Source organism: Mercenaria mercenaria, chromosome 4 (assembly GCF_021730395.1).
Source record: "Mercenaria mercenaria strain notata chromosome 4, MADL_Memer_1, whole genome shotgun sequence".
Taxonomy (NCBI): domain Eukaryota; kingdom Metazoa; phylum Mollusca; class Bivalvia; order Venerida; family Veneridae; genus Mercenaria; species Mercenaria mercenaria.
Genome location: NC_069364.1, coordinates 10051776 through 10079519, shown reverse-complemented (window position 1 = coordinate 10079519; position 27744 = coordinate 10051776). Strand labels below are relative to the sequence as shown.

General features: G+C 36.3%; 1 protein-coding gene across 4 annotated transcripts in view; it reads right to left on the bottom strand.

Annotated features, from left to right (window-relative positions):
• LOC128556195 (E3 ubiquitin-protein ligase rnf213-alpha-like) overlaps nucleotides 1-27744 on the bottom strand; it is a 175395-nt gene that overhangs the window by 84845 nt on the left and 62806 nt on the right. For all 4 annotated transcript variants that reach the window (XM_053540359.1, XM_053540360.1, XM_053540362.1 and 1 more), the window contains 25 exons: nucleotides 25490-25787; nucleotides 24373-24646; nucleotides 23721-23877; nucleotides 23105-23325; nucleotides 22509-22682; nucleotides 21575-21733; nucleotides 20990-21157; nucleotides 20013-20259; nucleotides 15199-15426; nucleotides 14654-14825; nucleotides 12714-12850; nucleotides 12017-12091; nucleotides 11403-11509; nucleotides 10902-11043; nucleotides 10203-10401; nucleotides 9734-9971; nucleotides 8540-8686; nucleotides 7929-8034; nucleotides 6666-6831; nucleotides 5929-6097; nucleotides 5171-5331; nucleotides 4344-4541; nucleotides 3904-4026; nucleotides 1044-1164; nucleotides 449-690 (listed from right to left, as the gene is read on the bottom strand). In XM_053540359.1, coding sequence (XP_053396334.1) covers nucleotides 449-690; nucleotides 1044-1164; nucleotides 3904-4026; nucleotides 4344-4541; nucleotides 5171-5331; nucleotides 5929-6097; nucleotides 6666-6831; nucleotides 7929-8034; nucleotides 8540-8686; nucleotides 9734-9971; nucleotides 10203-10401; nucleotides 10902-11043; nucleotides 11403-11509; nucleotides 12017-12091; nucleotides 12714-12850; nucleotides 14654-14825; nucleotides 15199-15426; nucleotides 20013-20259; nucleotides 20990-21157; nucleotides 21575-21733; nucleotides 22509-22682; nucleotides 23105-23325; nucleotides 23721-23877; nucleotides 24373-24646; nucleotides 25490-25787 — 4429 coding nt within the window. The remainder of the gene's footprint in view (nucleotides 1-448; nucleotides 691-1043; nucleotides 1165-3903; nucleotides 4027-4343; nucleotides 4542-5170; nucleotides 5332-5928; nucleotides 6098-6665; nucleotides 6832-7928; nucleotides 8035-8539; nucleotides 8687-9733; nucleotides 9972-10202; nucleotides 10402-10901; nucleotides 11044-11402; nucleotides 11510-12016; nucleotides 12092-12713; nucleotides 12851-14653; nucleotides 14826-15198; nucleotides 15427-20012; nucleotides 20260-20989; nucleotides 21158-21574; nucleotides 21734-22508; nucleotides 22683-23104; nucleotides 23326-23720; nucleotides 23878-24372; nucleotides 24647-25489; nucleotides 25788-27744) is intronic.

The following is a 27744-nucleotide window of genomic DNA, read 5'->3' as shown; positions in this document are numbered from 1 at the left end:
TAAAAATCACTCCCTTCAAAAAAAATCAGTTACAAACAGCACTGTCTTATGTCCACTCAGAGGGAACTTAACAAGATTATTTATGTTATAAACAAGAATATTTTTCCAACAGGGAAATCCAAACACTGATGAAGTTTGTCCAAATAGACAAGAGCTATCTGTAAAACAAATGACCTGTCAGAGGTCAAATGGTTAAGTAAATTTACAGGCTGTAACACCGACCTTTGACCTAATGACTTCAAAAGAAACAAGTATTATCTAACACACTTTCAGTCTCAAAATCACTGTGACTTTGACTTCTGACCCCTCGAACTCCAGGGGTCATCTTATGAAAACTGACCACTGTGGGCCCAAGCAATCTCCAGCTATTAATCAGAAACCAAATGGTCTACATACCAACAGACCGAGTCACAATGGGGAATACAATATAAAGGACAAAATATCTTACTTTCTGTATGGGTTACAGGCAGCTACCATCTTCAAGTTTTCACACAGTTTCAGTTTCTTTCCTTCCATACTTTTGTCACACATAATTTCTTTAATTAGTCCTATAGCTTCTGTTGTATTAGCCTCATCAAAGAATAACACTGTATACATATTATCTCCATAAGTCTCTTTGTTCTTTTTAGCTATTTGTTCAGCATCTCTCACTTTCTTTATAATGTCTCTATTTGTTGTACCACCATGGACCTTAGTTAGAAAAAATGAAATACTAGAGTGCAAGTCTTAGGTTACAAAACAATGAGGTCTTTCAAGGGACGTAACTATTAAATATGATTTACATTTTCAATCATTAATCTTTTCTTTTGAGAAATATTGTTTTCAAGTTTTAATATTTGGAAATGTTTAAAAGAAAACTAGTTTTAGACAAAGAACTTCTGACTTTAAATGTTTTAAACATTCTTGATATATGAAGTAGCTGTGGCATTCACACTGTTTAAGAGACCATACAGTGATCATGATAAAGATGTCCCATAAACCTCTCATAAACCTAAATCACCTGTACCCAATATTTGCTTGCAAGCAAATAGAACAATTTATACCTTCATTAGTATCATATTGGTCATTTCTACTCCTGGTGGCTGTTGTAAAGAACACATAAACTTGACTAGTCTTGTTTTACCACACCCTGTCTCTCCCATGATTATAACTGGTATATCACACCTGAAAAATACACCAGATTTCAAAGAAAGAGGTATGTACAGTATGACATCAATATCCTTGCTTGAACTTCAACAGTTTTCTTCTGTCTCAAAGTCACTGTGACCTTGAATTTTTACCCAATGACCCTAAACGAATAAGGGTTATTGACTAGCCATAGGTAAATATCCAATAAGGAGGTCTCACAACTCAACGGCCCGATTATTCTCTAGTTATCTATCGGAAACCAAAAAGTCTACAGGCTGACCAACCAACCTAGATGTGTAGAAAAATATTAATTGAGCAAAGTACCATATTGGAAAGATTTCAATTATGAAAGCATAGCTGCAGTAATATAATGTAAATGTCTACATTGAAAGTTAAGTTTTTGAAATAATCAGAGCCTTTCACAGCACAGAATGCAACCAAGCAAAATAACAGTGGACTGGGTTTGATTGAGTATGTGCAAAACCCCTCATTTTCCCTAAAATGGGGAGACTTTTTACAGCTGCCACACAACACTTAAGATCGGTGTTGTGATGGTTAATCAATTTTACAATAAATTCCTTTAGAAGCATAGAATACCACCGAGCAAAATAATAGCAGATGTGGTTCGGCTTAGTTTTTTTCAAGAGGTGGTGAACATTTAATGAATGTAGGACGTTTTGGCCTAGGATGTTTTTGCCAGACAAATTTTTGGGGTAGGATGTTTTGGCCAAAATTAAATTTTATTTCCATAACATGAAAATATGGTATGGAGTAATTATTAGAAACGGTTGGAAATTTCATAAAAAACAAATATATATATATGAATATGTGCTTCCAAAACAGAAATGTGCTTTTTAAATCATTAACAGTGTTAGGTTTGTAAAAAAGATTTTAAACAAGAGGGCCATGAAGGCCCCGTATCGCTCACCTGACCTATTGACCTAAAGATCATCAAGAAAGTTTCATTAAGATATGGTCATAAATGTGGCCTCTAAAGTGTTAACTAACTTTTCCTCTGATTTGACCTGGTGACCTAGTTTTTGACTCCATATGACTCAGATTAAAATTGGACCTAAAGATCATCAAGATTAATATTCTGATTAAGTTTCATGAAGATACAGTCATAAATGTAGCCTCTAGAGTGTTAACAAGCTTTTCCTTTGATTTGACCCAGTGACCTAGTTACTGAACCCACCTGACCCAGATTTGAATAAGACCTATAGATCATCAAGATTAACATTTTGACTAAGTTTCATGAAGATACAGTCATAAATGTGGCCTCTACAGTGTTAACAAGCTTTTCCTTAGATCTGACCTGGTGACCTAGTTTTTGATCCTACATGACCCAGATTCAAAATGGATTTTGAGATCATCATGAGTAACATTCTGAACAAGATTCATGAAGATACATTCATAAATGTGGCCTCTACCGTGTTAACAAGCTTTTCCTTTGATTTGACCTGGTGACCTAGTTTTTGACCCCAGATGACCCAATATCGAACTCATCCAAGATTTTATTGAGGGTAACATTCTGACCAAGTTTCATTAAGATTGGGCCAAAATTGTGACCTCTAGAGTGTTAACAAGCTTTTCCTTTGATTTGTCCTGGTGACCTAGTTTTTAACCCCAGATGACCAAATATCAAACTCGTCCAAGATTTTATGGAGGGTAACATTCTGACCAAGTTTCAATAAGATTGGGTCAAAATTGTGACCTCTAGAGTGTTAACAAGCTTTTCCTCTGATTTGACCTGGTGACCTAGTTTTTGACCCCAGATGACCCAATATCAAACTCATCCAAGATTTTATTAAGGGTAACATTCTGACCAAGTTTCATTAAGATTGGGCCAAAACTGTGACCTCTAGAGTGTTAACTATCTTTTCCTTTGATTTGACCTGGTGACCTAGTTTTTGATCCCAGATGACCCAATATCAAAGTCGTCCAAGATTTGTATGAGGGTAACATTCTGACCAAGTTTCATTAAGATTAGGCCAAAATTGTGACCTCTAGAGTGTTAACAGTCAAATTGTTGACGACGGACACAGGGTAATCACAAATGCTCACCTTGAGCACTTCGTGCTCAGGTGAGCTAAAAAAATAAATAAAATAACATGAGTTGGTTTTATTATCTGTTTAATTTGTTCAATTATACTTTAACATTCTTTAGAATAATCTGCAGACCATATTCTGCATGTTATGGAACCACATTTTATTTCTGGCCAAAACGTCCTATCCAGAAAATTTGCCTGGCCGAAACATCCTAGGCCAAAACGTCCGTGGCCAAAACTTCCGTCCACCGTTACACCAAATTTAATATGCAACACCTCTCACGTCCCCTTGCACCAAGTTAATTAGAATTCTTTTACTGTAACAGTGAAGCTGAATGAAATACAGCATACTTCAATATACGTGCAGTATTAAAGATATTTTATGTTTACAAGTTTTCACTGAGCTTCATGTTGATGGACATGTTTTTGCAGACTGTCAGATCCTCCAAATTTAGTCTGTTTGATCATAACTCCCCTTCTCTTTATAATTTGGCTGCCACATATTAGTTATGAACATGAAATTTATTAATTATATTACTTCCCTTTATGGCTCTAACCATATATAAAGCTCATAAGCAGTATTGAAAGTTGTGCTTTCCTAACTGTGCATTACATCTGGAAGACCTGTTTCATCTCATTTAGACATAAAAGTTAAAGCCTTATGAAACTTCAATTTCAAACAGCTATGACTTTTAACCCATTTTCCGTTATTTATTTATCAACTTACCTGAACCTCATGTAGATGGCCATAATCTTCTTCACATTGTCTGTGGTCAACTCGTATGTATCATCTGGGTCTTCGGGAAACTCAATCCCCATGACATTGCACAACTTCATGATTTTCTGATCTCTGCCAAATACAGAAACAATATATATCCAAGGCTATAAAATTTACTAAACAGACAAGATACATTTAACTTTCCTAATCAAAATATTACAGATAAACACTTAACAGTACACAATTGACCAGTACAAAAACAACTGCCTCCAAAATTGTTTATTTGAAAAAAATCACCATTCAAATCAATTTGAACTAAATCTATTTTTGCAAATTCACTTCAGTCTGTTAAGACCATTTGTAATTTTTGGAGATAAGAAAGTCAGAGGTCAATTGGTTAAGTAAATTTGTAAATTTGTAGACAGTAACCTTGACTGGTAGCTTTTTACCTTGGAAGAGCATCAAAATTTTCTTGCATTGGAGCATGGTTTCTGACAAGTGAATCATACAGATTCTGTGTCATTATTCCATTTTCAAGTACTGTTCTTGTCTGCTGGTCAATCAAGTTTCCTGAACCTCGATCAATGAAAAATCCAAGGAAGGTAAATGTAAATCTGTCAGAGTTGAAGAACAAGTAGGGATGTGGACTGAAAAAAGGAAGTACAAATTCATGTATTTATAAAGACTACTATTTTCTCTTTGCGTTTAACCATTTATAGCATAAATTTAGAAGTACCGATGCTAAGAAACCACACGTTAACAAAGACATTCTTTATTTTCAAACTGTGGTCTTTACTGACAGGGTTGGCTGTATCTATAATTATCTTAAATTCTATAAGACATATGCTGAAAACATGTGTAAAGTTTGAAAGTATTGGGCCCAGGAAGTTTAAGAGAACTTTGCTTATGTGCACAATTTTAAGGATGCAGACCCTGACAAAAAGGATGGCAAAAAAAGCACTATTTGAAGAATTTCTAATATTCAAGCTAAAACTGAACTAACAGAGCTGTACCTATTGTAAGGCACATCCGACAGTTGGCTCAGTGATTTTTCTGAGAATCAATAAATAAGCAAAAGAAACTTTCCACAGAAACATAACTGGGCATCCATTGTAAAGTTCAACCTCTACATTCTTTCATGCTTGGCTAATTTAAAATCATTCCTAAGACTTACCCAACATGACAATAAAGGTGGAGAGATGTGAAACTTTGAAGTGAATAATACCATTAACAACCAAGGGAAAAAGTATTCTGGCAAAAATAAAACATATAGTACCTGCTTTCCCAGGTCCTTCTCATCTGGTAAGCCTGTAAGTCATCTCCATTTTCCTCAGTGTCCTCCCCTTCACCATCATCCATACGCTCCTCTCTAACTCGAGGTTCTGGTCTAATCCCAGGTGATTCTTCACTCATATCCAATGATCGTGTAGAAAAATCCTGAACATGGTAAAGGGCACTAACTGATTTTCAGAGTTTGAGCACTCAAAAACTAAGATGTTTTCATAAAGCTCCAATAATTAGACTGATATTGCGACCAAATTGCTGAGGTTTTTTAAGGCAATGTTATACATGTACTAACATTTCATCTAGATTTACCATTAATAATCAAAAGTAAACTACTGAACCCCTTTCTAAGTTGAAGTAAAATTGAGCCTGGTTAAATACTTCACTTTCGAATATTTATTTATTTTGTTGGGTTTAACATTGCACCGACACAATTATAGGTCATATGGCGACTTTCCCGCTTTGATGGTAGAGGAAGACCCTTCGTGCATTATTTCCTCACATTCAAGTGGGTACCTGGGTAGAACCACCGACATTCCATAAGCCAGCTGTATGGCTTCCTCACATGAAGAATTCAACACTCCGAGTCAGGCTCGAACCCACATTGATGAGGGTAAGTGATTTGAAGTCAGCGACCTTGACTACTCAGCCACGGAGTCCCCTTCACTTTCTAATATACTCCATGCAAATTCTTTCAGATTATAAAGTTACAATTACAGCTTTTTATTTGGTGTCAACTTATGTTCTTACCCTTGACATCTGAATCAGGAATCTCAGAACAAATGTGGAGAAGCCTGGAAGATCTTCTGCAGCAGCAGCACTCACAAACATGTTGTTTTCAAAATCCACCAGCTGGGTGTTGAGAAACCAAACAAAATGGTGAAGCTCTGACCAGGATGGATCCTCCAGTCCACAATGCCTGTAAAATAACATCTCATCACTGTATTGTAAATTATACACAGAAACTATCGATTTTCAGAGAAAGTAAAATAAAACCAAACTTTCTAAAGTCCTATGTATTCTTACTTGATATTCTAATAAAATGTGCAATAGCACATTCAAATCAAATGTTAAGTAATTCATTTAAAATGTTGCCACCAAAAAGCACTGCAAATCTGCTTATGCTGCCATGTAAAATTCTTGTTTAAATTCTTTTCTTCAAACATATCTTACTTCAGAGGCGCATGAAACATTTACAAAAAAAGTAGTTCAGGAACTGTACAGAAAGCTGTTAGATTATGGTTTTCCTTTCCTTGAAGTCAATTTTTTCTACATCTAGCTTAGTTATATTGTACGCTTACAGCTAAACAGACACTTGCTTTCAAGCTAACTGCTTCAAAAATGGTATGACCTATTTCTAAATAAGTAATTTCAAATACATACTAGATGATTTCTAACTATATGTTCATACTTTTTAAAGCTGAAGTAAATTAATTTATAAAAATGCATTTTTTATTAAAAATAAACTGCAAAAGAAGACTTTTCACCTTAGTAATGTTTGCAGACAAGTCTGTGGACTTCCTTCTGGGTTGTAAGGCTGTACGTCACCAAGTTGTTTCCTCTGGTCCAGCCGCAGTAAATACTGGAATGTTCTTTGGAAAACTGAACTTCTGAACTGTTTTTCATCAAACAACTGATCTGACTCTTTGAAGTCTGAAAATGTTTAAGAACTTGGTATAGACATCTAGTTAAGTAAGTGCAGCAGCATCTCTTTTATGCAATTAATCATTAAAGATAAACTTACTGACATATAACAAAAGGTATACAGTACAATCTCTCCAGAGTGGCCCTCTCTTAAGCAAAAACCTCTCTATAACAACATCATGTCATTCAGTATAAAATCATGTTGTACATGTTTCTAAAATAATTGGGCGATTTGAATATTCAAACCTTCTGGTTTGACCATTAGCTAATGATAAAGTTGCTCTTAGCAAATATTTACAAATATATAATGATGGCAAAATGTGGGGGTAAAAAATCAAATTTCTGCACACTATTACTTATATAACAGCATTCTGTCATGTTTAAAGAGCAGTTCAAGCTCATTTGCACATTTCCATGATTCCTTGTAACATTTTTCACAAGAGAAATCGAGACCCTAACACAGGTTATAAGTATAGCTTCTCACATATCTGATTATGACCTTCAATTAAATGGCTTGTTGTTAAAGCTACAGTTGGTACTCTGGGATTGCAAAAACTGTTACAAATGTACATTTGTAATGGCAAGACAGTACAAACAAGTTGAATGTTTTCATTTAACCCTTAGCCTGCTGGCGGCAAGTGATTCTGCCTTTGCGACCAGTGCAGACCAGGATCAGCCTAAATGGATGCGACCAGTGCAGACCAAGATCAGCCTGCACATCAGTGCATTCTGATCATGGTCTGCACTGTTCGCTATTCAGTCAGTAAATTTTCAGTGAACACCCCTTCAAATAATAAACGGTACTGCCCAAATTGAATGATGGACCAGTCCATTTTAAAAATTTAGCGGGCTAAAGGTTAATTCTGGAAATCTCTATAAGGAAACTCATTTTCTGCAGTATGTTTTGAAATACCCAATGTCATTACTTTTTTCTGTACAGCCAAAGTAAAACAAAAAACACTAACACAATAAGTCAAAGGAACACAGTGGTCACCAGCTTAGAAACCACAGGGGTAAAATCCCACTGGGGAGTTTAAATAGCAAATTATTCACAAAGTCACTGGTTATGCTTTTCATCAAACAAAGAGCAATATAAAATTTATTACCATGTGGCCTAACACCGAGATAGATCTGCAGGCTTTCCTGGGGTGATTTACAAGTCAAGTCCGGTAAAATACTCAACATTGGATGTACATATACAAGGTCTGCTCCCTGGAATTGCATAATTGATATGTTTTTATCATACCTCAAGTTTCTATGAAGTTTCTTCCACAGGATACAAATAAATCATCAAATTAGTTGTTGGTATTACAACAGTTCAGTTATTATAAATATTATAATGATAAACAGTTAACTTTAAATGTTTCACCAAAGTCACAAAAACAGTAGTTATGGTCCAAACATGTTCCCTTTTTATGAAATTAAATAAACTGACTTAAAAAGCAGAATATTAAACAGGTCACAATGCTAAATTGACCTCTGACAGTTATTTACATATGTCTTATGAGATATCCACATTTTATCAGACTTTGTACACGGAAAACCTTCACTGTGATAAAATGGTAGAATATTTTGCAACATTTTGTAAGATTTAGAGAAAGAAGTATTTAATAATGTACTAAATTATTGGCACAATGCCTATAGCTAAATTTCATAGTTTATTCATTTTAAAAAGTTATTTCGTAATGACAACAAATTAAAATTTAATTTAAAATACCTTTCTATTTGTAGCTTGATACATTAAAGGCATCGTCTCAATCAGGTAGATGTCAGTTGGGGATTTTCTCCACACAAATCCAGTCTTGTCCATCAGACACCCAAGCACAAGCAGGTTGAACAGTAGATAATCTACACCATTCTCCACCTGTTTATGAGAATATGCATTTTAATAAAACACAACATTTTTACAGAAAAGTGTCCTACTAATCTAAATTTAGACTTGCCTCATGAGATAAATCAATATGGAACAGTCGGTCACTTCCCTCAGATATTCAATATATTCAAAGTATCTAGTGTCAGTAATACATATCTCTTGAGATCCAACAAAATCAAACAATCAGGTGTTCACTTGCCTTATTACGTTAATTATGTGATAGTTATCTATTTACACAGGTACAGTCAATCTTTGTTCCCTCGAACTCGTCATCAGGTTCCGGCAATATCCTTGTTTAATGAATTTTGTTTGATGGCTAAAACCAGATAACTAAAATTTTGCTAGTCCTATCAAGTTCGAGCAAACAAAGTTCGACTGTACATACCTCATGAGCTGCATTATAACCGTCCTTGATGCAGTGTCCACTGCTCTATGATTTATATATATACACCTGTATTAAGGCATTAAATATTACCCCATTTCATAAAACTAGAGTAGTCTGGCTGTCATCTCCTCTGCATGTGTTGTTGGTTCCAATACAGTAATATTCCAATATTCCAATTACGAAGTACACCATAACTATACAGTACCTGTTTTGTTATACATATGATATTCTAAAATTTGTCTTTTGAGGTACATCAATCTGACATTCACTTCCACCAGATGCGATGTATGTTCCAGCTATCTACACAAAAACTTACCATATTACATCTGATTGCTACTACGTTTGTTATGTTTAACTCAAAATAACATAATTTTGAACATAAGGTGAATTTCCAGCTTTTGATAATGGAGAAAGACCCTAAGCATCATCCAGGCATTATCTGAGGCAAAGGTGGGCACCTGAGCAGAACCACCGACATTGTGCCGACTAGCTGGACAGATTCCCAACATGATTCTTTTACAGTAGATTTTCAAAACTACTGTGACGAGGGACAAGAGATCGTAACTGCTCAGCAACAGATGCCCAATTAAATCTGGGCTAACTTCATCTGAAAGTGTTTTACTGGTTAAGCACTTATTCACATGAAGATTTACCTCATGAGATACATCTATATGAAACAGTCTGGCAGTAACCTCCTCTGGACGTGTTGTATGTTCTAAAAGTCTTTGAATGACATAATGGAGATCTATGGTTTTCTCCTGTAGTGGGATAGACACAGTGTCTGACCTGACTTCCACTCTATTCAGGCTTGACAATTCCTCTTCCCTCCTGTGTTTAAACAATGTCTTTCCCACACCAGCTCTCCAAGACTTGATCACACGTACAGTAGACCTTTAAGTCATAGAAAGCAATATGTTAATGACCCACAAACAAGTAACAGGCCCGAACACTTTCAAACTGAATTGTGCCTTAGTGTACTCAAGATCTAGTCTATCTCTCATTTCAGAATAAAATGAGTAAAATACTAGAAACAGCAGAATAAAAGAACTGTAAACTATGAAAATCTACAATATAACTGCATCAATTCAAGATGAATATATGCAATGTATAACTCTGTCCTACCTCTGTTTATCAACATCAGCAGCAGGTTTGATATTTGCTATGGTACGCTGTTGTATCGCAAGTTTGTTAGCTAAGTACTCTCTCAGATGTGTGGTATTTGCAGGTAATGGTTGTCTCTTGAACTTGTCGAGAGATGATACTATAGTAGACCTGTATTCATTGTCTGACCCACAGATAACCAGCAAACGATATTTCAAATCTGTAAAAATGTGAATCATTTAATGAACCCATACCTTATCTGTGTGAACGTACTAGTGCAGCCACTACTCTGTGCAAGGCCAAAGTTTATACCACATTGTCTGATATATTTTTTTGTACTGATTTACATTATATCAATTGTTCTGCCTTCAATCCTTTTTTAAGTTGACCAGCCAACACTGGATCAGGTTGCATCTTGTTAAACATTGTTTTTTTTTTTTTTGCAGCAGTAATACTTTTTCAACATTTATATGGGTATTCTTAATTGTGATTACAAAGCATAGTTTTTGTATCTCTTCCATTCAAAAGTACCATAGCAACAAGATTTTACCAGCTGAATGTTTGTAAGACAACATATTTTATCCCAAGCCATGAAATGAAAATTGTCGCAGCTAATGAAAACATTTTCAGTATGTTCTCAATCTAATGTATAACAGTGCTGTTCTTTAGTTATGCAACTGCAATACAGTATATGCTAAGTAAAAGACAAACATCAAAAACCTTTGTAGTGAACTTCAAGGAGATACTCCTCCAGGCATCTCTCAGCCACTTCACTAACATCATAATCCAACATGTCGGCATTCACCAGACAATGGATCTTTCTAGCTCCATCAAATATAGCTCTCCTCCAAAATATGTCTACCTGTAAATTGATCAATGTGTTAAATTACTATTAAATGTTTCAAATACTATTTCTGAAACACAATCAAACCAATGCTAAACATCACCTGTGAACAGAGCAGATCACTTGCTTCCATTCTGAAAAAAAACACTTGCAGTGCATAAAGACCTCCTGCAAATAAAGATCTTGTGTCAGCTATCCCTAGTGTGGGCCTTAGGTATAGGGTTAATTGTAGTAAAAATGCATTTAGAAATCTAAAAATGGTACCAAGTCTATTTTTACTTATATTAACTTGAATTGATGTTATTGTTCTGTAACACTGAAATTAATTTAAAGAAGCCATTTGATGTTTCTTTGTTCATAAATCTATAATAACTTACTTCATCTCTTGTTGTGTTTGCAGTACACACCAGTATTTCATCTGACTGTGGTAATGGCTGGTCTTTGTCCATCTTATATACAGATAGTGTGGTCATCAATACATCTCCTACACAATTATAATGTAAGTATCAAATCAGTATAAATTTATTTTAATCAGAAACCTGTAACAGTAACAGCTATATTTGCAAAACAATGTATGCATATGATAAATATTTTTCATTTTTATCTCTTTTATTCAAAAGCAATATTATAGTCACTTTTCAAGAATGTAAGACTTACAAAAGGACCACTGAACAATTCTGAGTGATCTCGGAGTCTTGAATGTAGCATTCATAAACCTGTCATTTCAACATGGCACTTTTTCCTTAATTATGTAATTGAAGATGCACTATTTCAAAACTTTCCAATAAATTGTTACATTTTTTAATTTATCTGTTGCCTGTGCATTTTCTCACAAATATATGTATACACTGACACTGCTACTGGCTTGAATGCTTTTTGTTCTTAACTTTTCTTTTTTTTACAGTTCTAAAATTAGTTTAAAGGTCACTGGAAAAAAACAACATTAAAATCTGAGTAAGTATTAAATACTGGGTATTAATGAAGAACTTACCTGAGGGACAAATGATCAGGTTAGGTTGACCTTCCTTGAACCCTGGTGGCAGTGATCTGGATATTTCTCTGGTATCTGTAAGAGAATTTTTGTCATTTTTTACAGTCAAATTGAGGAAAGATACAGAGAAATGGAAATGAACCACAGCACAATTATAATAGAGAAATCTACTCTGAGGTTTTGAGAAAATAGAAAACTATCATCAATGCAATGATCTTCACTCCACTTAAGTCTTAGACTTCCACAGAGTTGAAGTGAATCTGAAACTTGTCAAGTGTGTGAGATTCCTATATACATATGTATTTATGTCTCGACTTTTCAAAGAAAAAAATGATTGTCTTCATATAGGCATAATTATGTGAAATAAATAAAAGCTATCAAAAGAATCATCTCAAATTGCTTGGTACTCTCAAAACATATATAAAAGATACAGGTCATGTTTTTATGTATAAGCTAGTACATGAAGCTTCAGTAACACATTTTGCAACAAGGACCTGCACCAGGTATCATTTTTAAGTCAAACTTCTAGTGTTACCTCATAGTAAACCACTAACTTAAAGTTCCTTAGAATTCAAGATACCGAATATCAGTTGTGTCTTAAATTTTGAAGAAAACAATGTTAAAGTAAAATTTTGACACTCAATTTTAGTGTTTTCACTGATAATGCATAAAGAAGAAATAAATAAACTATAAATACCTTTTCTCGCAAGATACTTCAGGATAAGACCAAGATGTTCCAGACTAAGATAGTCTCGTATATTTGAAGATATGGATTCCAGAAACTGCTTCCATAATGCTGTGAGATCACTGATCAATGGTGCTGAACCAACATCACTTATAAAAAACAATGAATCTATTTTACTATTTATTCTGATGAATTTTAAGTACACAAAATTGCTGTCATGGGTTGACTTCTTGGTTTCTTGATGTTTTGGTGCTCATGCAGTTAACAGTAAAATTAATGACAAAGACAATGCATGGCAGACAACTGGCAAAAGGTGATAACAATAGCTCACCTGAGCATAAAAAATGCTATATTGCAAGTGGGATTTCAACTGCACATAATTGAAGGAAAACACGTTTGAAGTAGCCAAAACAATGATGTCATGCCCTGTGTTCCTAGCTCTTATAAAAAAAACTAGAGCTATCACTAAAGGTGATGGATGTACCCCCCGCATGCATGCACTGACACAGTGCATTGCAATTTGACGCACACAAGATTGCATAATTATGTGGACTGTATGTATGTATACAGTATAGTAACAAAAAAGAAAGTCCCATAACTATGCAGAATATTTATCTAAAAGAACGTAACATGCACCATGCACAACTAGGGTTGGTACTGATCACTTGTGTGAAGTTTCATTAAATTGTGTGCAAGGGTTCGGAAGATTAGGCGCGCACAAGATTGCATATGCAGACTGTATGTACATAGTATGTTAACAAGAAACAAAGTCCCATAACTCTGCAATTTTTGTTGTTGAAAGAACCTAACATGCCCCATGCACAACTACTGTTGTTACTGATCACTTGTGTGAAGTTTCATTCAATTGTGTCCAGGGGATGAGGAGAGATGGTGCGCACAAGATTGTGTCTATGTATATAGTATAGTAACAAAAAACAGTCTTGTAACTGCAATTTTTTTTTCTGAAAGAACCTAACACGCCCCATGCACAACTACTGTTGTTACTGATCACTTGTGTCAAGGGGATGAGGAGAGATGGTGCGCACAAGATTGTGTCTACGGACAGACTATGGACGGATGGACGGACGGACAGACAGACAAACCTGAAACCAGTATACCCCCCCTTACAACTCTGTTGTCGGGGGGTACAATAATGGATAGTTTTGAAGTTGTGCTCCAAACACAAAATAAAATGGGCAGATTTGAATTATTTTTGTGACAATGAAATTTGGCCTACTGAACAAGTTCATGCGCTCTGCACATGGTCTCATGTCCACTTACCTATTTGCCAAATTTGATGTCAACACCTTGAATGGTTATTAATTATGCTCTGGAGACCAAGATCTGACATTGCTGTAACCTTAAAAATTGAACTTTGAACTACAGACCTGGTCCATGTACTCTGCACATCATCTCATTATTCCATACCTATATGACTGGACTCAATACCATAAATGGCTATTATGTTATAGTCTGGACACGAAATATGAAGGATAAATTTCACAATTGAGCTCTATTTGTTACATTGACCTTTGATCTACCAACCTAGATCATGTTCTCAACACATCCTTTCATTGCCACTTGTCTTATATGCCCAGTTTAAAGTCAATACCTTGAGCTACACTCCGGACATGAAATATGGCAGACAGACAGACAGACATATGCACCATCACATAATCAAAACAGGTGGATACAAATATATCCCATAATAAGAAAGTACATTACCAACAAGAGTTCTTGTACACTGCCTTAAATTTCCTTTAATGTACTCCTTTCCCATTACATCTCTGCTTAACATTTCCATCTCTGAATGCAGTTTAAATGCATTTTATTCAGCACTTTTAGAGATATGTCCAGACAAATTCAATAAAGAGAGATAAAGGGAAGACGGACAGACAGGGTGATAACTACAGGGCTACTGACAAAAGACTGGGCCTTAATTATTTTCATACTTCTGCTTTTTCAATCCAGATATGTTAGCTGTGATCATGGTTTGTATGTCAGTCTGTGATTGACTCCAGCCACTGAAGGTAGGTCGCTGTGTAAACTGCTCTATCACTGGTTCATTCTCAACTTGAGGCTGATAAAAGTTATCTTCTTCATGGTCCATACACCAGACAATACCTTAAATTTTTATAACAATTCATTCAACTTAAATACACTGAAACTGTAAATGAAACAAATAGCGAAACACAGACAGTAATGTGAACAAACTAACTGTAATTTACAGTTGTACTTACTGTTGTTCTATGTGTTTGTATCAAATCAAGTTACTGATGAAGAATGTAGTGTGTGTATGTAACAAGACTAATGCAATTTTCACCAAAGCAAAAAGAAGTGACTGTGAAAGATATTAAAACAAAAACAAATTCACACAATGTTTCATTTGATAGGTTTTCTCCTAAAATAGAATGGAGGCAAACCTTTTACTTTCACAAAGAACTCCTGTTGTAACAACCATTCACTACATCATATTCATATAAAGTGATATTCTTACCAGCAGTTACATCCTCGGGGTTAATAAACTCCAGTGCCCTGAACGCTAGCGCCTCCTCATAACCTGATAGGACAAGCTCATGTACAAAGTTCTGTTTTTTCTCATCGTCTGTTGCATCAGCCGCCATTTCCACCTCATCAGTACCACTATCATTTCCACTTTCTTCTTCCATCTCCGCATCACCATCTATCTCTTCCTTAGCAGCAGCCATTGCTTCCAGCAAGTCATCTATAGATAGAAAGATTCTTTAAAATATTTACAAACGCTATCTAAAGTTTAAACAATTTACTATCATAGTTAAATCATTACTGTGCATATAAATTACATACACATTTGTTAGAATAAATTTTAAAACCTTGAAGTTTTATAAGTTCATGATATCACGAGTTGGTGGGTTTAACAACACAGCGACACAATTATACTGTAAAAGCACATATTTTCGCTGGGACAAAAATTCGCGAATTTGAAGTTTTGAGTATGTTCGCGAGGTTTACTATTTGCGAAATTGTAAAAATGGTATCATACTTGAAATTGAATTATACTAATGGTGAATATTTAAATTTTAATTTTAGGAGATGTAGGGCCTCGCGAATATAGCGAAAATAAAACCCTCGTGAAAATTTCTGATTTTACAATAGATCATATGTTAACTTTCCAGCTTTTGATAGTGGAAGAAGACCCTTTGTGCTCCTCTGGGCATTTTTTAAGGAACGTACGGGCATCTGGGTAGAAAACTGACCTTGCATAAGCCAGCTGGAATAATATGAAAGAATTCTACACCCCAAACAATGTTTCAAACCCACAGCTGTGACAGGTAAGATACTTGAAGTCAGCCGCCTTAACCGCTAGGCCACAGCTGTGACAGGTAATATACTTGAAGTCAGCCGCCTTAACCGCTAGGCCACAGCTGTGACAGGTAAGATACTTGAAGTCAGCCGCCTTAACCGCTAGGCCACAGCTGTGACAGGTAAGATACTTGAAGTCAGCCGCCTTAACCGCTAGGCCACAGCTGTGACATGTAATATACTTGAAGTCAGCCGCCTTAACCGCTAGGCCACAGCTGTGAGTGACAGGTAATATACTTGAAGTCAGCCGCCTTAACCGCTAGGCCACAGCTGTGACAGGTAAGATACTTGAAGTCAGCCGCCTTAACCGCTAGGCCACAGCTGTGACAGGTAATATACTTGAAGTCAGCCGCCTTAACCGCTAGGCCACAGCTGTGACAGGTAAGATACTTGAAGTCAGCCGCCTTAACCGCTAGGCCACAGCTGTGACAGGTAATATACTTGAAGTCAGCCGCCTTAACCGCTAGGCCACAGCTGTGACAGGTAATATACTTGAAGTCAGCCGCCTTAACCGCTAGGCCACAGCTGTGACAGGTAAGATACTTGAAATCAGCCGCCTTAACCGCTAGGCCACAGCTGTGACAGGTAATATACTTGAAGTCAGCCGCCTTAACCGCTAGGCCACAGCTGTGACAGGTAATATACTTGAAGTCAGCCGCCTTAACCGCTAGGCCACAGCTGTGACATGTAATATACTTGAAGTCAGCCGCCTTAACCGCTAGGCCACAGCTGTGACAGGTAATATACTTGAAGTCAGCCGCCTTAACCGCTAGGCCACAGCTGTGACAGGTAATATACTTGAAGTCAGCCGCCTTAACCGCTAGGCCACAGCTGTGACAGGTAATATACTTGAAGTCAGCCGCCTTAACCGCTAGGCCACAGCTGTGACAGGTAAGATACTTGAAGTCAGCCGCCTTAACCGCTAGGCCACAGCTGTGACAGGTAATATACTTGAAGTCAGCCGCCTTAACCGCTAGGCCACAGCTGTGACAGGTAAGATACTTGAAATCAGCCGCCTTAACCGCTAGGCCACAGCTGTGACAGGTAAGATACTTGAAATCAGCCGCCTTAACCGCTAGGCCACAGCTGTGACAGGTAATATACTTGAAATCAGCCGCCTTAACCGCTAGGCCACAGCTGTGACAGGTAATATACTTGAAATCAGCCGCCTTAACCGCTAGGCCACAGCTGTGACAGGTAATATACTTGAAGTCAGCCGCCTTAACCGCTAGGCCCCAGCTGTGACAGGTAATATACTTGAAGTCAGCCGCCTTAACCGCTAGGCCACAGCTGTGACAGGTAATATACTTGAAGTCAGCCGCCTTAACCGCTAGGCCACAGCTGTGACAGGTAAGATACTTGAAGTCAGCCGCCTTAACCGCTAGGCCACAGCTGTGACATGTAATATACTTGAAGTCAGCCGCCTTAACCGCTAGGCCACAGCTGTGACAGGTAATATACTTGAAGTCAGCCGCCTTAACCGCTAGGCCACAGCTGTGACAGGTAATATACTTGAAGTCAGCCGCCTTAACCGCTAGGCCACAGCTGTGACAGGTAATATACTTGAAGTCAGCCGCCTTAACCGCTAGGCCACAGCTGTGACAGGTAATATACTTGAAGTCAGCCGCCTTAACCGCTAGGCCACAGCTGTGACAGGTAATATACTTGAAGTCAGCCGCCTTAACCGCTAGGCCACAGCTGTGACAGGTAATATACTTGAAGTCAGCCGCCTTAACCGCTAGGCCACAGCTGTGACAGGTAATATACTTGAAGTCAGCCGCCTTAACCGCTAGGCCACAGCTGTGACAGGTAAGATACTTGAAGTCAGCCGCCTTAACCACTAGGCCACAGCTGTGACAGGTAAGATACTTGAAATCAGCCGCCTTAACCGCTAGGGCACAGCTGTGACAGGTAAGATACTTGAAATCAGCCGCCTTAACCGCTAGGCCACAGCTGTGACAGGTAATATACTTGAAATCAGCCGCCTTAACCGCTATGCCACAGCTGTGACAGGTAATATACTTGAAATCAGCCGCCTTAACCGCTAGGCCACAGCTGTGACAGGTAATATACTTGAAATCAGCCGCCTTAACGGCTAGGCCACAGCTGTGACAGGTAATATACTTGAAATCAGCCGGCTTAACCGCTAGGCCACAGCTGTGACAGGTAATATACTTGAAGTCAGCCGCCTTAACCGCTAGGCCACAGCTGTGACAGGTAAGATACTTGAAATCAGCCGCCTTAACCGCTAGACCACAGCTGTGACAGGTAATATACTTGAAGTCAGCCCTTAACCGCTAGGCCACAGCTGTGACAGGTAAGATACTTGAAATCAGCCGCCTTAACCGCTAGGCCACAGCTGTGACAGGTAATATACTTGAAATCAGCCGCCTTAACCGCTAGGCCACAGCTGTGACAGGTAAGATACTTGAAATCAGCCGCCTTAACCGCTAGGCCACAGCTGTGAGTGACAGGTAATATACTTGAAGTCAGCCGCCTTAACCGCTAGGCCACAGCTGTGACAGGTAAGATACTTGAAATCAGCCGCCTTAACCGCTAGGCCACAGCTGTGAGTGACAGGTAATATACTTGAAGTCAGCCGCCTTAACCCCTAGGCCACAGCTGTGACAGGTAATATACTTGAAGTCAGCCGCCTTAACCGCTAGGCCACAGCTGTGACAGGTAATATACTTGAAGTCAGCCGCCTTAACCGCTAGGCCACAGCTGTGACGGGTAATATACTTGAAGTCAGCCGCCTTAACCCCAAGGCCACAGCTGTGACGGGTAAGATACTTGAAGTCAGCCGCCTTAACCGCTAGGCCACAGCTGTGACAGGTAATATACTTGAAGTCAGCCGCCTTAACCGCTAGGCCACAGCTGTGACAGGTAATATACTTGAAGTCAGCCGCCTTAACCCCTAGGCCACAGCTGTGACAGGTAATATACTTGAAGTCAGCCGCCTTAACCCCTAGGCCACAGCTGTGACAGGTAAGATACTTGAAGTCAGCCGCCTTAACCGCTAGGCCACAGCTGTGACAGGTAATATACTTGAAGTCAGCCGCCTTAACCGCTATGCCACAGAGGCCCTTGTTTCATGTTTTGTCTGCTTGGTTAGTATAACAGGTGAAACACAAGACTACCCTAATCACAAGCTTGTGAATTTGATCCCTCTTTGGTGTGTATGTTCTGGTTACAATTTGACTGAAGATAATGTGTCTTAACTTACTTTTTCCTTCTCTGATTCATATGAGGAAATTGTAAGTTACCAGTACAGAAGACAGAATCAAGAAACAATGGTTAGTTTAAATGGCTTCCTTAACTTAAATGGAAAATGGCTTTCAACCAAAATCAAACAAAGCTGTTTCATCTTCTTTAGCCCTTATCCTGCTAAACTTCTATAGTGAACTTGTCCATCTTTCAATTTGGACAGTACCATTAACTGTTAAAAGGAGTTTTTAGCAAAAAGATCCTGATTGAATGGCAAATAGAGCACATTTGTGTAGTCTGATCATGATCTGCACTTATCGCAAAGGCAGAATCAACCATGTCCAGCATGATAAGGGTTAAGTAAAGGTATGTAAAACAACAGTATTTTCTAATACTGTGAAATAATTAAATTTTGTAGAGGATTAATTTTCATGGATTCCATGGTTTAGTAAATGACTTTAAATCCAAGTGAAAAAGTAGCATTCCCATCCATGTTCAAAATTTGAAATCCACAGTAACAATATTAATACTGTAAAATCATTTAATTTCATGGGCATGAAATTTCGTTGTTTTGGTCAAAATGGCAATTTCGTGGGGATATAAATTCGTGGATTTAAACTTTTGAACATAAAATGAATGGGAATTTTACTTGTTGGTTGGGATTAAATTTCGTGGATTGACTCAACCATGAAATCCACGAAAATTAGTCCCCAACAAATATTAATGATTTCACAGTATATAGTAAACTATACAAAGATTTACCTGGTGTGCAGTCTTCCTTTACTGCCGACAACAGGGGGTATACCAGGTGTGATGGTTCTGACTCTGTCCCCATTTTGACCAGTTCTCTTTGAAGGATAACCAGTTGATCTACCGTATAATAGTTCAAGTGAAGAAAGTTCTTGCGTTTCTCCTTGATGTGTTGAAGCCATTCTTCTAGACAACATTCCATAAACTTAGCAAGTTCAGGAATTATTTCCTTCAAGTCCTCCTTAGGCGATCTTCTTCCCTTTAAATGAAATATTATAATTACTGTTAATTGCCAAATAAAACAGTACTTTTACCAAGAAAGAAAGGTTCTGCACTGGGAAGAGCATTTGTTGTATTTGTTATCATAGAAACTATAATATTGTCATATTGAAACCAAAAAATGACAGTCTGTCATATTTTTCTTATAACCCACTATTCAAAAACCAGATGTCATGAAAGAGTCTCTTGTACTTTTAAAGTTAATGCTGATCTACGGCATCTTTTGTAACTGACAGATGGACAGGCAGAAGGAGACAAAATAAAATAATGTACATATTCTCCATATTACCTTCAATCTATGTGCCCAGGATTCATGAAAATATCTCTTGTACTTTTAAAGGCACCATTTTGACAGATTGAAAGACAGAGGGATGAATGAATGAACAAACAGGGAAAAATTGTGTCTATATTCTCCATTTGATCATCTTTCTCTGTAACTATTTTCATGGAAACTATCTTACTATAAAGCCCTTTAGGTGAAACAAGGTCGGGGCCTTAAAATATTTTGTGTATAATGTATGAATTATTTTGTTGTTTGCAATTCTCATCATTCTGACGACAAGGCATATTAGACAAATAATGTACCATGTCTTAAATAGCCAATAGTACAGTATTTCGACTATCTGAATTTATCATAAAGTGGTTATCATTTTCAGCTGTGATTCTGGTATTTACTGTATATATATATATATATATATATATATATATACCTTTAACTGGGGTACTCTGTCACCTTGTCCAAATTCTAAAATAGCACAGACTGGGCGGTCTGGCTTTGGATAACAGAGGAACCTTGCTGTCCAGTCTTTAAACAGTACACATCCAGATGAACAAAGCTTCATGTATACACTGCTAAGGCGTGTTATACTGTCAAATATCTGTAATATACATACATAATTAATTTTATATGTTTATAAGGAATATATTTTAGCTCCCATGTAGAACTGCAAACAGAACTGAACTGACAACTGAACTGAACAATACAGAAATTTACTTATACTTCAGCTTTCAAGCAGCCTTTGCCACAGACGCTAAAACTAAAATGCATAAGGGAAAATCCTGACAGCTGGATGCTCTGAGCAGATGTGCATAACAAAAGCACAAATTACAACTTATTCTACCTACAGCAGATATTACACTTTAGTTATTAAAGATATATTAGATTCAAATGAAAATCTGAACAGTTATTTCTCCACGTCTACCTACCAATCATCTGACAATGAGAAAAATCCTACAAAAGGGTTGGGGGTGATGATTAACCTATACATGACATTTGTAATTACAATAGATCTTACCATGGTGAATCTGTCTACACTGTCAGTTCCTTTCTCTGCCTTCCCTGCTACCAGCATGAGTCGGCTCTGCAGGTCCTGGCACTGAGAGAATGTGTAGTTCCTTAACTGACTCTTCCCTTCTTGTTCTGGTACAGTTAACTTTATAATGTCTGCCACAACCTTTATTCAAACATTAAATATATCAATTCAACACAAGTAGTTTGCAAACAAATATGCCAGCTGATCTAGCTTAGAACGGTACAATAAATCATAAATATACTACATTATAAATTTAGATTTATCCTCATCAATATTTTACCAACAGCACATTTCTAATGTTACAATTTGGCCTACAATTCACATATAATATTACATATGTTAAAATTTATATGTGAAATACAAAGAAAGATGTGTGACTCTGTCCAAAAATAGACCCTCAAATTACAAGAAAAAAAAAATGAAAATCAAAAATAGGCAACAAAAATAGTTACAGGAAGTTAATTTTAATTAATTTTCCACATGTGAGAAATAAGCAAAAATCTCTTGTAAACTCCTTGATTGCTCTAATAAGCATTATGGTGTTTCAGATTGAAAACAGCTGAAAACAGGCAACATTATGTATAAACAAGAGCCCAAGACATCAATGCTAAACTACTCAAAATCTGTCACATTCTGTATTAATGTTGAAAAGGGGGCTTAACATGTGCTTAATGTTTTGAAAAAAGTACCCACAGTTACAGAACCTTTGCATTACATCACAAAAACAATTCTGTTAAGTTTAAATCCATTCAAAATAGGGGTTATTAAGACACCAGCTTACATATAAAAGTTTAACCAAAAATGGTCAAGTTGTAAAAAAGGCATACATTTGTTAATATACAAAACAGGGTTATGGGACATCCACCATTTCCAGCTTCTAGTATCAAGAAGACATAACATTTACAGAATCACTTACCATTAAAGTTTCATCAGTTTTCTGTGCTACACGTTCCCTTTTCCATGCATTTTTTCCAACTGTAAATATTCCATTGGCATTGATGGCCTCAGCTTGCATAAGGGAGGTAACTTCTACTGAACCATGGGCTTTCTTGATCTCTTTGAGCCACTGTAGCTGACGATTTGTGTCTTGCTGTAAGATTATCCTTATTTCTGTTATTTTATGATATCATTAACAAGTTCATTTAAAAAGGCTGTCATTCTACTATATTCATTATATTAAATCTCAAAAGAAATACAACAAAAACTGTCTTACCACAGCATTATCCAAAATTTGAAATAGCATAACAGCTTTCTACCTTATACTTGCTTTCATACAAGAGCAAGTAATAAGAAGTGCATAAGTTTGTTAAAATGTAATGTAAGTCCGAGTCATGAAACTTGGCACTGTCATGATGTTGCTTCAGACAAACCAGATAACATTTAGAACTTTTAATTAAAATTTCTAAGCTAAAGGGTCAAATTTTTGTAAAGTGTAATTTTTTTTCATATTTAAGTCTGTGAGGTCGAAAAATTTTATGTAGAAAAGTATTAACAAACATCAATAATAATTACCAATTTGTCAGGTAGTTTAGGATTAGCATCAAGCTCCTTCCAAACCACAGCACAAAGGTTCAACAGCTCCCTGTATCCACTCTTCTCGTCAAGGTCAAATATGAGTGGGGCGTATCCTGTTACAGCTGAGTGCAGACACTGAACACGTGCAATGTTGATTGGCTCGTCTCCAGCGGACATGAATGCTAGGTCAACAAACACTTTCAATTCTTTCAATCCAGCTAAAACATACAACATTTAGTATGGTTAAAAAGAAATGAACAATTGTAAATTGTATAGACATTATGAAACGCTGCATGAAGATCAAGTAAAAAATATAACCATGGTTTTCCATGATTTGACCTAAGGACCCAGTTTTTAAACCAAGGCAACTGTCATAAAGACAAACATTCTAACCAGATTCATAACAATGTAGACTGTCCACAAGTTCATTCTATAATTTGACATAGTCACCTTTTATTTTAATTTGACCTACATGCTTTAAAATTTACCATTCTCATCAGGTTTCAGTTAGATCAGGTAGAAAATGGTGCCTCTTACGTGTTAACAAGACTTATCTATAAGCTGACCTAGTGACCTTGATTTTCAGTGACATTTCCTCTGAACAATTACGTACATTTTTTCATCGATTCTTTAAGCCACTGGACCAAAGGTCTACATGTCACAAACATCTTTAGACATTTTCCTCTTCGAGGAGTGAGTTCCTTGAGAAAATCACAGGCATTCATCACACTGTCATCAAATGATCTCATCTCTAGGTCACTCTCTCCATGCTGTAAACAACAAATTAATGTCATTTTGTAATTAATAGTCAATTTAAAAATTGCTACTCTAGGTATCAATGAACATAACTTTTAAAGTGCCCGTCAAAATTAGGAAATATCTAATTTCTAACATTATTTCAAGAAGAATATGAATGAACAAAGTAAAGTTTTTAGCATACGTTGTTGAAAAATGGTAATTTGTTGGGTTTTCTTTTTTTTCCTTCTATCAAACATTGTGAGATACCAATATATTTTTGCTTCTAAAAATGAGCTGAAATAGCTACAACTTAAAACTATATTCCTGTTTAAGTAAAGTATATTTCTAAGACTTTGATCTTAACAGTCTTATGGTACAAACCACAGTAAGAACTTAAAGTACCATTATATATTGCACTATGAAGGCAAGTTGTGATACCCATTCCTAAAGTTTAGAAAGTCATTGTTATTTAACAGTTTGTATGTCACTGTTATCTGATCCTTTTAAAGAAGACCCTGACCACTCACATTTGCGATAATCCTAATTTGCTCAAAATCTCCCTCAAGGCTATAATCCCTGGCAAATTCAAGTATAGTCTTTGCTCCTTTTGTACATGCTTCCAGCTGCCTGTATTTCTGTAACTGATCTATCCGTTTTCTTATATCTTTGTCAGAAAGTTTAAGAGATTTCATTTCAACTGCCATTCTCTCATAGTCGTCTTTGTACCTGTTTCCAAGTACTTTCTCAAAATCTCGGAACTTAATTTCTCCTGTCTTTATTTGATTTGCTTTTTTATCCCACCTGTTAAAATAAAAGAACGGTTCTGTTTGCATCAACAGCAGAATACACAGGATATAATATTTTTTTAGAAAATAGATCTATAGACTATGATATACCATTTTACTTAATTAATTAAACACAACAGACCAGTGTCATATCATCAAACACAATGAAACAGATGAAAGTGAAAAGCTTAATCTTCCAGAAGGTTCTAAACTCATCTGAATGCAAATACAATTATATGCATGTATAGATTTTATACATAAAGTGTCTTTTCTTGCTGAATTTATCAAACAAGTTGATTATAATAATAAAATGCAAGGCTCTGTCAAGTATTTTATCTCATTTATTCTGTGAGTTTAATAAATCCAACAAGGAAAGACACACATAATATTCTTTTTATCACATATTAGCTTTTCCTGCTTTAAAATCAAGTTTTCTTCTTTCTTTATCAACTTGAAGTATAAACAAAGTGAATTTGACAAACTCTCCTATACTTAAAATGATGTCAACGTCAAAGTGTGAATACTACAAGTTTGTAATGGCTTCATTTCACACACACAACATTAAATGTAGGGCTGCATATCAGTATTTCAGTAAGGGAACAATAGTCACTTAACCCATGGAGTTCCCCTGGATTCTGCAGCTCCAGATATTAATTTTTTGTCCCCTTGACATTTTTTTTAAAGAATACAAAATTATGGCTACCAGTTTCTGTCCAAGTAAATAATTACATTTGTATATCAGTACATAAAGAAAACTGCTCCCCTAAACAGCAGTCATACCTTTTGAGGTATCAGGCAGTCATTATCTTAACCTGTAAATTATCATAACCACCCTACTTGAAAATAAATGCAGCCATACCTGTTTTTAGCTGTTGTCCAAACTTGCGGCACTATGTCATTTAGACTGGGAGAATCGTCTGTCACACTTTGACATTCAGCAATCCAGAACATCATGAAAATACTGCTTTCACTGCACGCTTGTAGACTTGGCAACAAATCTAGGACAACTTGTGACACTTGAAATGCACACAACATTGCCTGGAATGTCTTCACATCTGCTACCTTACTTATATCAGCAGGTTTGCAGAACTCTTTCACTTTATAGATCTCAATGTGCTCTTGTTTCTTTAATGTGTTGTCAACAGACGTCCTATCAACTTCACAAAGGCAAATAAATAATACAATTATGTCTATGTTTACGATTATTTCATCGAAGAATATTAATAATATACAAAAGTAATTACTTTTGATCTTACATGTGATAATGTACATGTATTTCAACTTATTTTTGAGTAACATTACTCTCAAACTACCTTTTGAAGTTGTTGATTTCTTAACGTTGTTGCAAGTGAATTCCAATAATAAGGCCATGACAGACCTGCTTGTCTGGCTGATGTATGATTACCAAAATACTTTTCTTTGAATCAAAGTTTAGTTTCCTACATCTCCATAAAAATAGCAAACACCAGTTTCAAGAAATCAAGTTTACTTCAGAATTTAATACTTCTTTTAATTATTTGTTTTGGGAATCACGTTTATGCAGCAATTACAATGTCTATCCATTGATTTCTGCAAAGAAAATTATTAAACCTTACTGTAAGTCAAACATAACAACTGACAAACAATTTTAACAAGTTTAATATAAATCATTTAAAAATCGAGCCTTAACAGTGTTAAAAGTTTCCATGATTTGACTTAGTGACCAAATTTCTGACAGTAGATGACCAAGTTTCAAACTTGAGATCATTTAAAAATGACAAACATTCTGTCCAGTTTTATGTACATCAAACTGACAAAATGTCCCTTCTGGTGTGTTAAGGCTGTAAAAAAAGTCTCCCTGTCCTTGGATTCAGTATTGTTATATTTTCTGGTCCTTTCTGATCATGTATTACATTCATTTTTTCTCCGAGTTCAGCTTAAACCAGTGCTAGGGGATATAAGGGAAGTTGCTTATTTCGTTACTTCTCATCAACAGACTCAAACTGAGTCTAGAGGTGTTGCACATTTATTACCTGTCATGAACAGACTCAATCAAACTAAGTCTACTATTAGTTTCCTTGGTTGTGTTCTTTGCTTCCAAATGATCTTTTCACAGATTTTATCTATTTTCTATGAGTTGACCTTTTCAAATCCAAATAATTAAATTTGCAACTTGGGCCAGATTTGATGAAAACAAACATTCTGACCACTACTGAGTTGACATGGTTTTACTATAATTTGATCTAGTGCACCAGTCCTGTTTTTGATGATTTGACTGAAATTGACCAAAATCTCATAAAATAGAAAAGGTGGAAAAACATAGGTCGCTCAATATGATGTTAATGAAACTACTGTAGGCTTGGTTTAATTAAGCCTTTTCATGAAAGGTAGTGGAAATGCATGCTAACATCCAGACCTAAAGCACCAGGTTGAGAAGAACTTAACATTTTAACATGTGACAAGTACCAAAATATAATTTATAGACACCTACAGATATATGGCCTATACATGGAACCTTCAGTCAGAGGGGAGGATGCACAGTGGCAGGCTGTAAAGATTAAGTGAGAAAATATTGCGCTGTTACAAAAATGGCAGTGTTTTAAACCAAAAGTACATTGTGCAAATAATACCTGGGTTTTTGTTTTACATTTCAGAAAATAAATATACCAGTGCGATGGCCCAAAGCCTGTTGGACAATTACAGTTGCTTAACTATAAAGACAGAAAAGTGTTATAACAGGATTTTGCTTGGGTGCAATGTTTACAAAAACGTCTTGACTTTTTACATTACTTTCCCTTTAAAGGCTTTTTTCTGCATGTTATTAAGTGTCCTTTCATGTAGTTATGCCTATTTACCAAAACTGCTGGTGCTACTTCAACTGCCCACATTTTCTGCCATTTTCTTTAGCTGTAAGCCTCTTTTTGGTTGAATGGAAACACATTAAGCAGTTTAACAGCAAACATGTTTGTTAAAGCAGCTTTGATTTTCTGATATCCATGTCATTTCCAACAATGATTATTGATCATTTAATATGTGTATTTAAGGTGGCATAAATATAATGGCTAAATCCTCTATTTTATGAAGCATTCAATCAATGTGAATATTTAGCATTTACTTTCAAAATCAAATTTCATG